This window comes from Dendrobates tinctorius, unplaced genomic scaffold (genome assembly GCF_039654945.1).
Source record: "Dendrobates tinctorius isolate UK_male_01 unplaced genomic scaffold, ASM3965494v1 ptg000010l, whole genome shotgun sequence".
In the NCBI taxonomy this organism is placed as follows: domain Eukaryota; kingdom Metazoa; phylum Chordata; class Amphibia; order Anura; family Dendrobatidae; genus Dendrobates; species Dendrobates tinctorius.
In genome coordinates, this window is record NW_027361678.1 from 5600001 (window position 1) to 5616061 (window position 16061).

Consider the following 16061-nt stretch of genomic DNA (forward strand, 5'->3'; position numbering starts at 1 on the left):
GGACTGTTTTATCCAGAAGGACAATGCCCCATGCCACACAGCTAGGTCAATCAATGCGTGAATGAAGGACCACCACATCAAATCCCTGTCATGGCCAGCCCAATCTCCAGACCTGAACCCCATTAAAAACCTCTGGAATGTAATCAAGAGGAAGATGGATAGTCACAAGCCATCAAGCAAAGAAGAACTGCTTAAATATTTGTTCTAGGAGTGGCATAAGGTCACCCAAAAGCAGTGTGAAAGACTGGTGGAACGCATGCCAAGACGCATGAAAGCCGTGATTAAAAATCACGGTTATTCCACAAAATATTGATTTCTGAACTCTTCCCGAGTTAAAACATTAGTATTGTTGTTTCTAAATTATTATGAACTTGTTTTCTTAGCATTATTTGAGGTCTACAAGCACTGCATTTTTTTGTTATTTTGACCATTTCTCATTTTCTGAAAATAAATATAAAATTTAGTGCTTGGAAATTCAGAGACATGTTGTCAGTAGTTTATAGAATAAAAGAGCAATTTACATTTTACTCAAGAAAATACCTATAGAGAAAAAAATAAGACAAACTGAACATTTTACAATTTTAGAGGCTTCTGGAACTTTTGGCGATCTTACTTGCTTGATTACGTAATTATATTTATAGCCCAAGCACGCAATCTTTTACTAAAGATATCTGGAGACTTGTTTTTGATATTTTGTCAGTAGTTTTTATAATTTTGACAAGAAATACTGGACTTCGTTCTCTGTGAGTAAAATTCATAAATTCTTATTTATATGTTAACTTTTATTTATTTCCGCATTAAATTAAAAATAGTGTTTTAAAGCTATAGTCGTCACTTGATCCTTTCAGTATAGGTCCTACAGGTTTTAACCTCTTTACAAACTATTGAGAATTTTCATTTCTTGTATTTTATTAATGTTTAAATTTAATTTTTTAACTGAATAATTATAAATGTCTATTTTGAGCTCAAAAACTCCTGATAGTTTTTTTTTTTAAGATTTTAATCATGCCAGCCACAAAGAGGTCTGAATGGTCTCCAAAAATGAGAGCTATGGCTATTGTTTTGAGGAAGGAGGGACACAGTTTCAGAGAAATTGCTAGGAAGATGGGTGGTGGAGTCACTGCTTCTGGAGTGCAAAAGCTGTGTTCACGTTTTGCTGATAGTTGCAGCATCAAAACTAAGAGTGGAAGAGGAAGGAAAGAGGCAACTCCTCCAAAAACAGACAGAAGAATTGTTAGCATCAGCCAAGGAACTCAACCAGTTCTTGCATGATGGAGGAGTTTCGGTGTTGGATAGAACAGTACGTCGCCGATTACTTGATGCCGGTCTAAAAGCACGAACACCAAGGAAAAAGCCATTCCTAAATCTTAAACAGAGAAGTAAGAGAATTTCCTGGGCCAAAGAATATCTTAGCTGTACAACTGAAGATTGGAAGAAAGTAATCTGAAGCGATGAAACGAGAATATCAGTTTTTGGTAGTGACGGAGTGCATTATGTTCCGAGAATGCCAAAGGAGGACTGTGTTCCTGAGTGTACGACAGCTACAATGAAACATCCTGAGACTGTTATGATATGGGGCTGTATGTCCCAACATGGAATTGGGAGAATACAGGTCCTTGAGGGAACTGTAAATACTTCTAAATATATTCATGATATCTTTGAACCAATAATAATAAATTTTATTTCTATAGCGCCAACATATTCGGCAGCACTTTACATTTCAGCTCATGCCATCAATTCGTGACCTTGGCAAGGAACAGACCGAAATTATTTTTCAACAGGAAGGAGCACCATGTCACACTGCAAGGCAATGTCTAAAATGGTTTGAAAGCAAACAAATTTATGTGCTTTCATAGACAGGAAACAGTCCTGATCTGAACCCTATCGAAAATCTGTGATCAAGATTCAAGCGTATATATATATGGAAACGTTTCATAAGGATCACCTATTGACGTGGCATAGCTAGTGGTATCATATACCGTAGTTTAATTTAAGGTGGTGAATATATTTGAAAATGTAGCATCCCATTCTTTTCTCTAAGGCCACTTGAAGTATTAGCAGATATGGACATAATTCTCTCGCCTAAAAAAAGAAAAAGTGCACCCAACAATACGGAGAGATTAATTATTTTTCAGATCTGTCTGCCTAATCTTGCACAATTATATTAGTTACAGCAGCACAACACAGGCAGCACTGATCTAAGGGACAGGTATAACACATGGAGCAATCATTTCTTTCTTTTAGTCTCTTTGTATTTGTTTTTTATGACCTTGACTGTACTATCTGCAGTGAACATGCTCTGTTGGAAAAATGTATGTTCACCGGAGAAAGGTTGCGGAGGTTAAGATCAGGTCACCAGACAAATTAAATTGTAACAACACAAGTGACATTGTATAATGTCTTCTTCCACTCAATCAATAGGGCGCTGTGAGCACTATTAACATAGAGATGGCTTGCTCTTTACCAAGGGCTCTCTTTGTTTGACAAGACAAATTTGCCACTTGAACTGTGATGTTCCCCAAGGACATGTACTTCATCAATTATTTGTATTCTGCATACTGAAACTTTTTTTTTTCCTTCATATTTAAATCTGCAGGAGGCAAAGCGATATCAATTGTCGTGAGGTCGGACAAAGGGATGTGCCTCAAACAACACCGTTATCCCATCAGTTTACAAGCATTGCTTCAGAGGAAAAAAAAAAAAAAAAAAGTACGGTGCATGATAAAAGTAAAAAAAAAAAAATTTCAAGATAAAGAATTAATTTTGAGGCATAATCTCTATACATTAAATATAATGTTATAATAATAATATTGATAGTAATAACAAAACTAATACAGTAATTATAAGGATTTCACATTTGGAAAATATGTCCGGTAAATGAAATGCATACAACCCATAATATTAAGAAAAAATTAACAAACATGAAAACAAACAAATCACAATAGCTCTATATAGTTAACAGAGGGGATATACTACGATAAGGGTTTCTATGGCTTAGTATACGATATTGTTCCATATACCGGTGTGTATGTGTTTGTGTGTGCGTATGTGTGTGTACATACATACATTAATATATATATATATATATATATATATATATATATATATATATATATATACACACACACACACATATATATACATATGTATATAAATGTATACACATACATATACACACACATTTATGTTGCTATAGTTTTTTTTCTTTTTTCTGAACACTGAAAAAAAAAACTCCGCAAAATGCATTAAAAAGTTACAAAGTGCATATTTCAATGTAAATGGCCGACCAATATTACTTGTCTGCGGCCGGCATTCCTGTATAATCTATGTCCTAATTTGAGCAGCAGAAAGGAATTAGAAAATTGTTTGTATCTTGCACGATAATCCTCTGAAATACGGGTCAGGCTCAGGTTAGGAAGTCTGAAAAATGGCCACATCAAAGCGGAGCAAGGTTAACAAAATCCCAGGATCATGTGATTGAAATTGTTTTCTTTCCCTTTTTTTTAGTTTTTTTTTTTTTTTAAGACAGGGGTTAGATTGGCAAAAAAAGAACAATATACAACATTAGCAAACCCATCAGGAAAGTCACCGAAAGGGAGTCTGTGAAAAGCTGAGATGTGTACGGTGCAGATAAGCTGATGATTTCTGTTATATGGAGAAGAACAACTTCCAAGTTTCCTATTGATTAATCATATAGCACCAACATACTGTGCTGTAATATCTGCCCCCAGTGCATCCCTAATCCCCCACCTCATACATAATACATACTAGGGCCATAGGGCCAATCTTGCCAATTACACAAAGTTTGGAAATATTTAGGACAATTCCTATAGAGTGATACAACCGATCTTTCCTCTGCCTAACCTCCAGTTTCTAAAACACGATGACTATGTCAAATCATTAACTAAATAGAAAAGAAGGGGTTTTTTTGTTGTTTTTTTTTTTTTTTAACTTGAAGGGATTCTCCATTTTTGTACACCTCAACCCACACAGCAAGCTGGGAAACCCAACACTCCAGAAAAAGGCCATAAGTGCCTGCTCATCCAATCACTGGATAACTGAGAATTCATGTCTATTTCCAGGGTCTTAAAGGGAATCTGTTAGCAGGTTTTTGCTACCACATATGAGAGCAGCATGATGTAGGTAAAGAGACCCCGATTCCAGCGATATATAACTTAGTTTACTGGATGCAGCAATTGTGACAAAGTCAGAGTTCTTAGATTTAGTATGCGGCAGAGCTGAGAAAGCTAACCCCACCCACACCATGCTCTGTATGTACATAGTGTATTGACAGTATGCTGCTTATCACAGGAGTGGACGGAGTCGGAATATCAAGTGCACACCAGCTAGTCACAACAATGATAATGTCCTAGTGATACAACCATCATTGTAAGTAAACAGCACACAGCTTAATAAGTGACACATTGTTGAAATCTGTGTTTTAACCCCTACCTCATACTGTCCTCAGATTACATAGCATAATATTATTTAAGTGCTTAGATACAATTGTAGACAAGCCCACATACACCAGCGGTGCAGAACCTTTTCCAAACTAAGACAAGAACATAAAATTAAAGAAATGTGTTGGGTCCAGTATGAAGACCTTGGGTGTTATATGTTACTGGCTGCTGGAGATGGTGTAGCAGGAATTCTCTGGCTCTGCACTTCTATCACAGTAAGCACATTTGTATTATTACTGTAATAACTATGACATCACATTAATAGGATGACCCGGGGCTTTCTTCTCTTCATTTCTGCAGCCTTGCTTACACATGAAGGGGTCTTGACTTATATCCGGATCAATGGTGCGAGGTGACCAGCACTGGGGAAAAAATATTTTGTGTAAAATATGGCGAGATGTGGAAAACATTGTTTCTATAGCTGGTCATCTCTCCACTCATCTGGGGGAAAGGTAGGAAAACATCTACAGATTATGTGACTCTCTCACAGCTGCCATCAAAAGTCATCCAGCACATATCAATTACCAGCGCTCTCACATCTTCCCGAACATCTCATCTCACCTATTGTCTCCTTTAGCTTTTGATATCTCTCAATTATGTATCGTTATTTTATATTTATCGGTCGATCTCCTCTTATATTTATCTATACCTCTCATACCTATATATCTGTTATATTCATGTATCTCTCGCTATCTCCTATCTACACTAACTATTCATCTGTCTCTCATATTTATCTATATCATATGCATCCATCCATCCTATCCACCCATCCAATCAATCCATTCTCTCAATCCTATCCATCCAGTTTATTCATCCTATCAATTAATCAATCCCATCCATCCAATCCATTCTTATCCATCCACTAATGCATCCATCTTATCCAATCCATCCTATCCTGACCATCCATCCAATCCATTCATCCAATCCATCCATCAATGCTATGCATTCATCCATTCATTCAATCCAATCCATCTATCTATCCTATGCATCCATCCCATTATTTCTATCCATCTAATCCATCCTATGCATCCGTCCTATTTCATTCATCCTATCCATCCATCCTATGCATCCATCCTATCCACCCATCCAATCAATCCATTCTCTCAATCCTATCCTTCCAGTTTATCATCCTATCAATTAATCAATCCTAACCATTAATGCTATCCATCTAATCCATCCTATTTCATTCACCCTATCCATCGACCATCCTATCTATCCATCCATCCAATCCACCCTATCCATTCATCCTATCCACCCATCCGATCCATCCATGCTTTCCATTCATTCTATCCATCCATCCTAGTCATCTATATTATTTAGTGGGTAACACTGCTACTTTGCAGCACTGAGGTCCTGGGATCAAATCCCACCAGGGACAACAAATAGTTTTTATGTTCTTCCCGTGCTTATGTGGTTTTCCTCCGGGTTCTCCGGTTTCCTCCCACACTCCAAAGACATACTGATAGGGAGTTTAGACTGTGAGCCCCAATGGGGACAGTGTCAATAATGTCTGTAAAGCGCTGTGGAATATGATGCCGCTATCTAAGTAAGCATAATAAATATCTATTCATCTCATATCGATCCATTATTTTTGCCCATAGCCCAGCTATTCATCTGCCTCATATTTATCTATCAATCTCATATAATAAATTGTAATTTTATTTCTAATACGCCAACATATTCTGCAGAACTTTACAAATTATTTCTATATATCCTTCGTAACTATCTCACACATCTCCATTTCTTTTGCTCATATCTAGTTTTTCATCTGTCTATCATTTCTGAATTGTATATTAATCAAAAGCCATCACATCCATCTCAAGCTATAATATCTATCCTTTATATTGATCTGTCGATCTCCTCTTATATTCATCCTTTGCTCTCTCAGCTTTAACTATTCATGTACCTTTTTTTAACCTCGCTTATATCTATGTATCTCTCATAACTACGTATCCATCTGATGCCTATTAATTTCTCACTTATATCTATCATAACAGTGTTTCTATCTCATATCTATCAATTTCTCTTGCAATTTCTCTATATTACATATCATTTTATCTCTATCATATCATCTATCTATTCCATTGATCTCCTTTTGTATTCAGCTTCCTCTCTCGTATTCCTATCCATCCACCTATACCTCTGATACCTACTGTATATATTTATCTCTTCCATGCTTCCATCTCTCTCACATCCATCTATACCTCTCATACCTATATGTCTAACTCTTCCATGCTTCACATCCATCTATACCTCTCATACCTATATGTCTAACTCTTCCATGTTCCATCTCTCTCTCGTTCGCACAACCATCTATACCTCTCATGCCTACAGTTGTGGCCAAAAGTATTGACACCCCTGCAATTTTGTCAGATAATACTCAGTTTCTTCCTGAAAATGATTGCAAACACAAATTCTTTGGTATTATTATCTTCATTTAATTTGTCTTAAATGAAAAAACACAAAAAGAATTGTCCTAAAGCCAAATTGGATATAATTCCACACCAAACATAAAAAAGAGAGTGGACAAAAGTATTGGCACTGTTCGAAAAATCATGTGATGCTTCTCTAATTTGTGTAATTAACAGCACCTGTAACTTACCTGTGGCACCTAACAGGTGTTGGCAATAACTAAATCACACTTGCAGCCAGTTGACATGGATTAAAGTTGACTCAACCTCTGTCCTGTGTCCTTGTGTGTACCACATTGAGCATGGAGAAAAGAAAGAAGACCAAAGAACTGTCTGAGGACTTGAGAAACCAAATTGTGAGGAAGTGTGAGCAATCTCAAGGCTACAAGTCCATCTCCAAAGACCTGAATGTTCCTGTGTCTACCGTGCGCAGTGTCATCAAGAAGTTTAAAGCCCATGGCACTGTGGCTAACCTCCCTAGATGTGGACGGAAAAGAAAAATTGACAAGAGATTTCAACGCAAGATTGTGCGGATGTTGGATAAAGAACCTCGGCGTCTGAATGAAAAGGGACTGTATGGTAGGAGACCCAGGAAGACCCCACTTCTTACCCCGAGACATAAAAAAGCCAGGCTGGAGTTTGCCAAAACTTACCTGAAAAAGCCTAAAACGTTTTGGAAGAATGTTCTCTGGTCAGATGAGACAAAAGTAGAGCTTTTTGGGCAAAGGCATCAACATAAAGTTTACAGGAGAAAAAAAAGAGGCATTCAAAGAAAAGAACACGGTCCCTACAGTCAAACAGGGTGGAGGTTCCCTGATTTTTGGGGTTGCTTTGCTGCCTCTGGCACTGGACTGCTTGACCGTCTGCATGGCATTATGAAGTCTGAAGACTACCAACAAATTTTGCAGCATAATGTAGGGCCCAGTGTGAGAAAGCTGGGTCTCCCTCAGAGGTCATGGGTCTTCCTGCAGGACAATGACCCAAAACACACTTCAAAAAGCACTAGAAAATGGTTTGAGAGAAAGCACTGGAGACTTCTAAGGTGGCCAGCAATGAGACCAGACCTGAATCCCATAGAACACCTGTGGAGAGATCTAAAAATGGCAGTTTGGAGAAGGCACCCTTCAAATATCAGGGACCTGGAACAGTTTGCCAAAGACGAATGGTCTAAAATTCCAGCAGAGCATTGTAAGAAACTCATTGATGGTTACCGGAAGCGGTTGGTCGCAGTTATTTTGGCTAAAGGTTGTGCAACCAAGTATTAGGCTGGGGGTGCCAATACTTTTGTCTGGCCCATTTTTGGAGTTTTGTGTGAAATGATCAATGTTTTGCTTTTTGCTTCATTCTCTTTTGTGTTTTTTTCATTTAAGACAAATTAAATGAAGATAATACCAAAGAATTTGTGTTTGCAATCATTTTCAGGAAGAAACTGAGTATTATCTGACAAAATTTCAGGGGTGTCAATACTTTTGGCTACAACTGTATATGTCTATCTCTTCCATGTTTTACCTCCCTGTTGTTCTCACATCCATCTATACCTCTCATGCCTCTATGTCTATCTCTTCCATGTTCCATCTCTCTGTTCTCACATCCATCTATACCTCTCATGCCTATATGTCTATCTCTTCCATGTTCCATCTCTCTGTTCTCACATCCATCTATACCTCTCATGCCTATATGTCTATCTCTTCCATGTTCCATCTCTCTGTTCTCACATCCATCTATACCTCTCATGCCTATATGTCTATCTCTTCCATGTTCCATCTCTCTGTTCTCACATCCATCTATACCTCTCATGCCTATATGTCTATATCTTCCATGCATCCACCTCTCTCTCATTCACTCATCCAACCATCTATTCAGTCTGGAATCTTATTAATAAACTGTCCCAGACAAAGTATTTTTGGCAGCGACGTGCGGGCCATGTAGAGCTTAGCACTATTATGATGGCGTTTTTGTACAGTGCATTAGAAAACTTCAAAGCTTCGGCGTTCTTATATATCTGGAAAAAGCTGCTAAATCCACTTTCTGGCTTTTTTTTCCTCTTTGTGTCTAATGTATGCAGAAGACCTAAAGGGTATTTTTTGGTTAAGTCATAAATATAGCAAATCCTGGTAAACAGATGCTTTGAGTAAATCTTTTTTTGGAAGTGGATACCAAACCCATTGATGTGGGGACTGATAAGGCGCAGGTATTGGCGGAAAAAAAAATGGAAACACTGAGAAATGTAGGGCCATTACGACGTGGATCATGACATGCATTAGCTGAAATGTAGGTTTATCTGTTTAAGGCATTTCCACTTTAAATAATCCCTGCACTAAACCCCCCTCTTCCCTGCAATAACAGTACTTTGGTGGGGTCTCTGTGCACACTGTCTGGTACATTAAATATAGAGATTATCTTTCTAATGCAGCAGTTCAGACCTCGAGGTGGGCCATAGAGCCTCGGGTCTAAAGCTAAACCCTCCATAAAAAGATAACTAAAAAAAAAAAAAAAAAATGTAATATTATATATATATATATATATATATATATATATATATATATATATATATATATATATATATATATATATATATTTTTTTTTTTTTTTATTTATTATCTATGGACACACTAGCTAGTAATTTTATACTGAGAGCGGTCATAGAAGTCCAGCAAAAAAAAAAAAAAAAAAAATTGAATGCTTCTTTTCAAAGTATCCACCACTAAGCTAAAAGTTAAACTTAATTGTTCAAAGGCTATTATAGGTGTGAGGTTTCACAAGTCTGCAATCACATAGACTTAGGGCCCCGTCACACATAGCGACTCACCAGCGATCTCGACAACGATATCAACGTGTCAGAATCGCTGGTGAGTCGCTACATGATCGCTGGTGAGCTGCCAAACAGACAGCTTCACCAGCGGTCAGGACCAGCGACGCCGAGCGCGCGGCGTCGCTGTGTACCTTAGTTACCAGCGCGCTGATGCAGGTAGCTGGTAACTAAAGGTACACATCGGGTTTCTAAGGGACGTGCGTCACTTAGAAACCCAATGTGTACCTTGGTTACCAGCTCCCTGCATCAGCGCGCTGGTAACTAAGGTACAGAGGGTTTCTAAGCACAGCGCAGAGCTTAGAAACCCTGCGTTTACCTTAGTTACCAGCTGATCGCTGGTCTCCCGCCTGTCACACGCAGTGATGCATGCTGGCCAGCGGGAGACCAGCGACCAAAAAAATGTCCAGGGCTTTCCAAGAGCGATCAGCGATACCAGCAGGGGGGCCAGTCGCTGATCGCTGTCACACACAGCGATCTCGCTGGTGAGATCGCTGTTACGTCACAAAACTTGTGACTCAGCAGCGATCTCACTTGCGAGATCGCTATGTGTGACGGGGCCTTTACAGCCTAATGCCAGACAACCCCTTTAACCCCTATCCTGTGGACTGGGTCATAAATGCTAAAACCTCTAAAAATATATTAATGGGGCGGCTTCTTCTTATAAAAAAAAATGAAGCAACATTGCAAATAATGTTGATTAGAAAACTTGTATTGTTTTGAGTCTACAGCTCTTATGCAGACCTGTGTGTTTCCATGGTTACAAACAACAAACCAAAGCTCTATAGTATGATGGTGGCGGTGCATCAGGTGCAAGCCAAAGATCTCCTATGGATTGGTCATCAAAAGTTCAGTCCTGGAAACCCCTTTAATAAATAATATCACCAATGAAGCGACTCCTCATTTAAAATCTTACTGTTTTGTGTCTTCAGCTCCTATGCAGATTTATCTGTCTCCATAGAAAGAATAATAGGAGGAAATGTGACAGCAGCATCATACTACACAGCTTTGGTTTGTCGCCTGTAACCATGGAAACACACAGGTCTGCATAGGAGCTGGAGACACAAAACAATAGGAGATTGTTGCTTCAATTTTGGTGAGATGAGGCTGCCCCTTTGCCATATCCTTATATCAACTAAGTATCATTTATCCACTGGTTAGATAGGTCATCAATAGTTCAGTCTAGGACAACCCCTTTAATTGTAGCAATAATTGGAGATCTAAATAAAAAGAGCAAAAGGTGTAGCTGTAGCATCATCTAGGACACATTACAGCTATGTGAGCAGAGTTTTTAAGGAGGTCTCGGAGCAGAAACTGAGCGAAAACTTTCCAAATCCTCCTCAAAAAATGTGCATTGAAAACTCTGCAAAAAGCCTACGTTAAAGTTTTCCAGTTTCATAAAACCCCTGTCTATAGAGCAGTTTTTATAATATAATACCCTCCTGGGGTTGAGTGTTGCTTCCGTCATTGTCACGTCAACAGTGCTGCAGCCAATAACTGAGATGGGCAGATACGGAGCGGCTCATGCCGTCAACTCGTGAGGAGCCGCTTAACTTGCTGATTGGCTGCAGCGCTGTCAATGTGACGTCAGACAATAAAAGTCACTGGGAGAAGCGGCGGAGGCTTTAAAATTATGGTTGGTCATTTTTAACTTTCTTGAGAAAACGACACATAAGCTTTGTACCCTGAGGTTTTGGCACTGTGTCGGGATCTGTCATCTGGAGACATAGTTATTGTAGTGGGTGGCCAAGTTCAGAAGAAGTTTAAAACAAAAGTTCAGAAAGATCTACTTCTTCTGGGTCAGTAGACGAGCACATCACAGAAACAGCAAACCTGGCAGTCGTGGCGGCTCGCAGGGCTGTCTTGGCACTAAACTAAAGGCACCATCAAAGCTATAGTCCCAATTAGTAAGATTGGCTAATGTGGCGATAAACTAACATATCTGCCGCCTTCAAAGTCCCCTGTTCACAGACAATGAGAAATGTGCGCAGATCTTAGTTTATTGACTACAAACTAAAAGATTCTGGAACACTTCCTCATCCAGTTTTCCTTTATTTATTCTTTTTTTGTATTTTTTTTTTTTTTATTTGATTTTATTGTAGTTTTTGTTTTAACTATTGTAAATAATTAGACAAAAAAATTCAGTTTTCGTCTAGCACTACTTTTTTTTTTTTTGGTCAAGGGCCGATAATTCCAAGATATGTCCTGATGAGAAGAGCGGTGCTGTGTCCGGCAAAGTAAAAAGAAGACCTTTCTTTTATTCTCTACTGTCAGGTAACTCCTATAAAAGAGAGTATGTCTGACTGTTCAAACAAAGCACTCTTGGTGCACCCTTGGCATGACCGAGCGGTTCAATGCACCGACTTATTTTCTATCCATTTTCACCCCCTTCTTCCATGACTGACAGCTCAGGTTTTTACAAGAGCCAGAGAAGAGCAGAGATAGATGAGAAACAAGTAAGGATGAAGGTGCACTCATTTGTTTGGTCACACCAAGGGTGCACCGAGCGCCTGTGCTTGGTTTGGACAGTCATTTTGTACTGGCATGCTCACTTAAAGCCCATAGTCAAACGGCCATATAAATCGGACTGAGATCAGAACGCAGTGGTACGGACAGGCCGGCGGGTCTCCCAACCCAAGCGTGACAGCTTCATGTATTTCTATGAGGCTGACACGTTTGGGTCTGGAGAGCTGCCGGCCAGTCCTTGCATTGCACTCAGATTTATACGGCTGTCTGACTGTGGCCTTAGGCATTATCTGGGGATACAAAATTGATAGTCTATTCTTAAAATAGGCTATAAATATCAAGATTGGTGGTGGGGGGTCAGATTCTTAGCACTCAGTTCAGATTGGGCGACGACTCTCCAGTAAGATATGGCATGGTTTACCAGACACTGTTTTGTACTTTTGATAGTGACTGTGCCTATTATTAATATTAACTTTGGCTACCTCCCATTCAAGCTAATAGGACAAAGCTGTAATATCAGGCACAACTACTACTAATAGGGAGGTGATGTTGTGGGGGGGGGGGGTCTTTCAATTAGCTGATCACTGGGGGTGAAGGGAATCGGATTTGCACTGATCTGATGTCATCGGCCTATTCTGAGATTATGGAGTTTTGCATTACCAAAAAGAAAAACCTTTTACAGTCAACTTTACCTTGTCCTAAATTCTTAAAAAAAAAAAAAAAAAATTGGGCACATTGCATATTTTCCATCTGAATCTACCATTATATAAAAAGGAACAGATACCTGACGGTTGTAATAAAAAGCAGAGAGGCGGCAATTGCTCCAAAAAGGCAGCAGAGGAGGTTGACTCGATAAGCAATGGAGCCGATCGGCAGAAGGATCATCGCCAGTTTGGCCAGCAAAGTGAACAACGGATATCCAGGAGGATGAGCGACCTGATGAAGACCAAAGCACAAAACACTCAGCACAGACAAATGTGAAACATTTCCCAAACCAATACTCGTGTTGATTAGGATCCCGTTAAGGTTATATTAAAGGGGTTGTACGTGTTCGCACTAGGCATTTGCTCTGGGACTATAAGGGCTTTAAAGACCTAGTTAGCAACTACCTGACTTAAGTTTTTGGAAAAAAAAAAATCGTCCTGGACAATACTGTAAGAGTATGTGCACACACTAAGTAGTTGGTGCAGAAAATAATGCATCTTTTCTGCATTTCTTGGCAGGAAAAATATTGCAAAAAATAGGCGTGTTTTTGATGCATTTTTAGTGCAGATTTTGCCCCACTACTTAAGAGTTTTCTACCCCAAAAAAAAGTGTTTCTCAAACGACTGGACACATAGATAGTACTCCTCCTCACCTGGTCATTGTCGGCCCCACACCGCACTGTTTCAGCTGCCCGCAATTACGTTATGACTGCAGCAGCCATCAATCACTGAACTCAGCGGCTCATGGTATCTACAATATCGGAGCTGCCGTGTTCTGATTGTAGTCGCTGCAGCCAAAAAACACCTTATTTTCTTACTAGTATCCAATCATTTGAAACATGGATTTTTGTGAGTACTCACCGTAAAATCCTTTTCTCCGAGACGCTCATTGGGGGACACAGAGACTGTGGGGTGTGTGCTACTGCCGTCTGGAGGCTGACACTAGGCATACAAAAAACAAGTTAGCTCCTCCTCCACCGCATACACCCTCGCCCCTATAGCGGGCGAAACCAGTTTAGTGCAAAAGCAGTAGGAGGACATACAAAAATTAGCCTTAATGCAATAAATCATATGTCTGAAAAAAGGATCACCCTGTCTTAAACAAGAAAATATGTTAAATAATAAGTATGAGCCAACCGGCTATCAGGGTGGGTGCTGTGTCCCCCAATGAGCGTCTCGTAGAAAAGGATTTTACGGTGAGTACTCACAAAAATCCATGTTTCTCCTTCGTCTCATTGGGGGACACAGAGACTGTGGGATGTCCTAAAGCAGTCCCTGGGTGGGATAACACTCACCGATCCAAGCCGCATGCTTTCCTGTTTAAAGGTGTGCCACTGCTGCTTGGAGAATTTTTCTGCCCAGGCTCGCATCTGACGAAGTCTGAGTATGCACACTGTAATGTTTACAAAAAGTGTGCAGGCTGGCCCAGGTTGCTGCCTTGCATACCTGTTCTGCCGAAGCCTGGTGCCGAAGCGCCCACGAGGCGCCCACTGCCCGAGTAGAATGCACCCTTACTCCAGCTGGAACTGGCGTGCCTCTAATACGGTAAGCCTCCTGAATGGTTAGGCGAATCCATCTGGCTATGGTTGACCGTGAGGCTGCGAGGCCCTTCCTGCGCCCTTCGGGGATCACAAACAACGAATCCGTCTGGCGGAAAGGTGCTGTCCTCGACACGTATCTCCTGAGAGCTCTTACCAGATCCAATGTGTGGAGCGCCTTTTCCACCCTGTGAACTGGCGCTGGACAGAAAGAAGGCAGCACAATGTCCTCATTAATATGGAACGAGGACACCACCTTTGGTAAAAAAGGTGGCAGAGGCCTAAGGACTACCTTGTCCTTAAAAAAGGTCAAGAAAGGGGCTCTACAAGATAACGCTCCCAACTCCGATACTCGCCTAATGGATGTTATGGCTACCAGGAACACAACCTTTCTGAATAGATATGCCAATGAAACATCCTGTAGTGGCTCAAACGGAGCCTCCTGTAGTACCGACAGGACCAGATTAAGATCCCAGGCCTCCAATGGTGCTCTGAAGGGAGGTACTAAATGAACGACCCCCTGCAGGAACGTTCTGACCTGCAAATTGGTAGCGATCTTTCGCTGAAACAGGACCGACAGGGCCGATATCTGTCTTCTAAGGGAACTTGGCGCCAAACCTGCGTCTAGGCCAGACTGAAGGAAAGCCAGTATGTTGGGCACCGAGAAGGACAATGGCGGAACCCCGTGTTCCCGACACCACTGGAAGAAAACCTTCCAAGTGTTATAATAGATCCTTGCCGAGGCTGGCTTTCGGGCCCTTACCATTGTCGCGACTACCTCGCGCCCAAACCCCGCCTGGGTCAGCACCCAAGATTCAATGGCCACGCCGTCAAACGCAGGGCCCCTAAGTTCGGGTGGCAGATCGGTCCCTGGGACAGTAAATCTGGTCGTTCCGGTAGCCGCCATGGTACGTCTGCGATGAGCTGTACCAGATCCGCGTACCATGCCCGTCGGGGCCAATCCGGGGCCAGCAGAATTGCCGGAACCCCCTCTGTCTTGATCTTCCTGATAACCCTGGGGAGAAGTGGCAGCGGCGGGAACAAGTATGGTAGCCGAAATTGGTTCCAGGGTATCACCAATGCGTCCGCTGCGATTGCTTGCGGATCCTGAGACCGGGCGACAAACACGCCCACTTTGGCATTCTTCCTGGAGGCCACCAAGTCCACGTCTGGTGTTCCCCAGCGCTGGCAAATCTGCTGGAACACCTCGGGATGTAGTGACCACTCCCCGGCCGTGATGTCCTGGCGGCTTAGGAAATCCGCTGCCCAATTCTCGACGCCAGGAATGTGAACCGCTGAGATCATCGAGTGGGTCCTCTCGGCCCAGCGGAGCACTTGTTCCACCTCGCGCATGGTTGCCCTGCTGCGTGTGCCCCCCTGGTGATTCACGTACGCCACTGCCGTGGCGTTGTCCGACTGAATCCGAATCGGGTATCCTGCTAGCACGTGTTGGAACTGCTGCAAGGCCAACCGTATTGCTCGAATCTCCAACAGATTGATAGGGAGACGAGCTTCCTGAGGCGACCACTGCCCCTGTGCCGTGTGGTGGCGGAAGATTGCTCCCCAACCGGAGAGACTCGCATCGGTCGTGATCACTAACCAATGATCCGGAGGAAAGGGCTTTCCCTGCAGAAGCGACCGATCGCGTGTCCACCATCGAAGGGTCTGTCGGA

The 16061-nt window shown here is 41.3% G+C and overlaps 1 protein-coding gene across 8 annotated transcripts in view; it reads right to left on the minus strand.

Moving 5' to 3' along the window:
* TMEM260 (transmembrane protein 260) overlaps window positions 1-16061 on the minus strand; it is a 128078-nt gene that overhangs the window by 72538 nt on the left and 39479 nt on the right. For 7 of the 8 annotated variants that reach the window (XM_073585941.1, XM_073585918.1, XM_073585929.1 and 4 more), the window contains exon 4: window positions 12931-13082. In XM_073585941.1, the coding sequence (XP_073442042.1) occupies window positions 12931-13082 (152 nt within the window). Of the gene's footprint in view, window positions 1-12930; window positions 13083-13711; window positions 13796-16061 lie in introns of those variants that run through there. The other variant, XM_073585947.1, reaches the window with a different exon arrangement.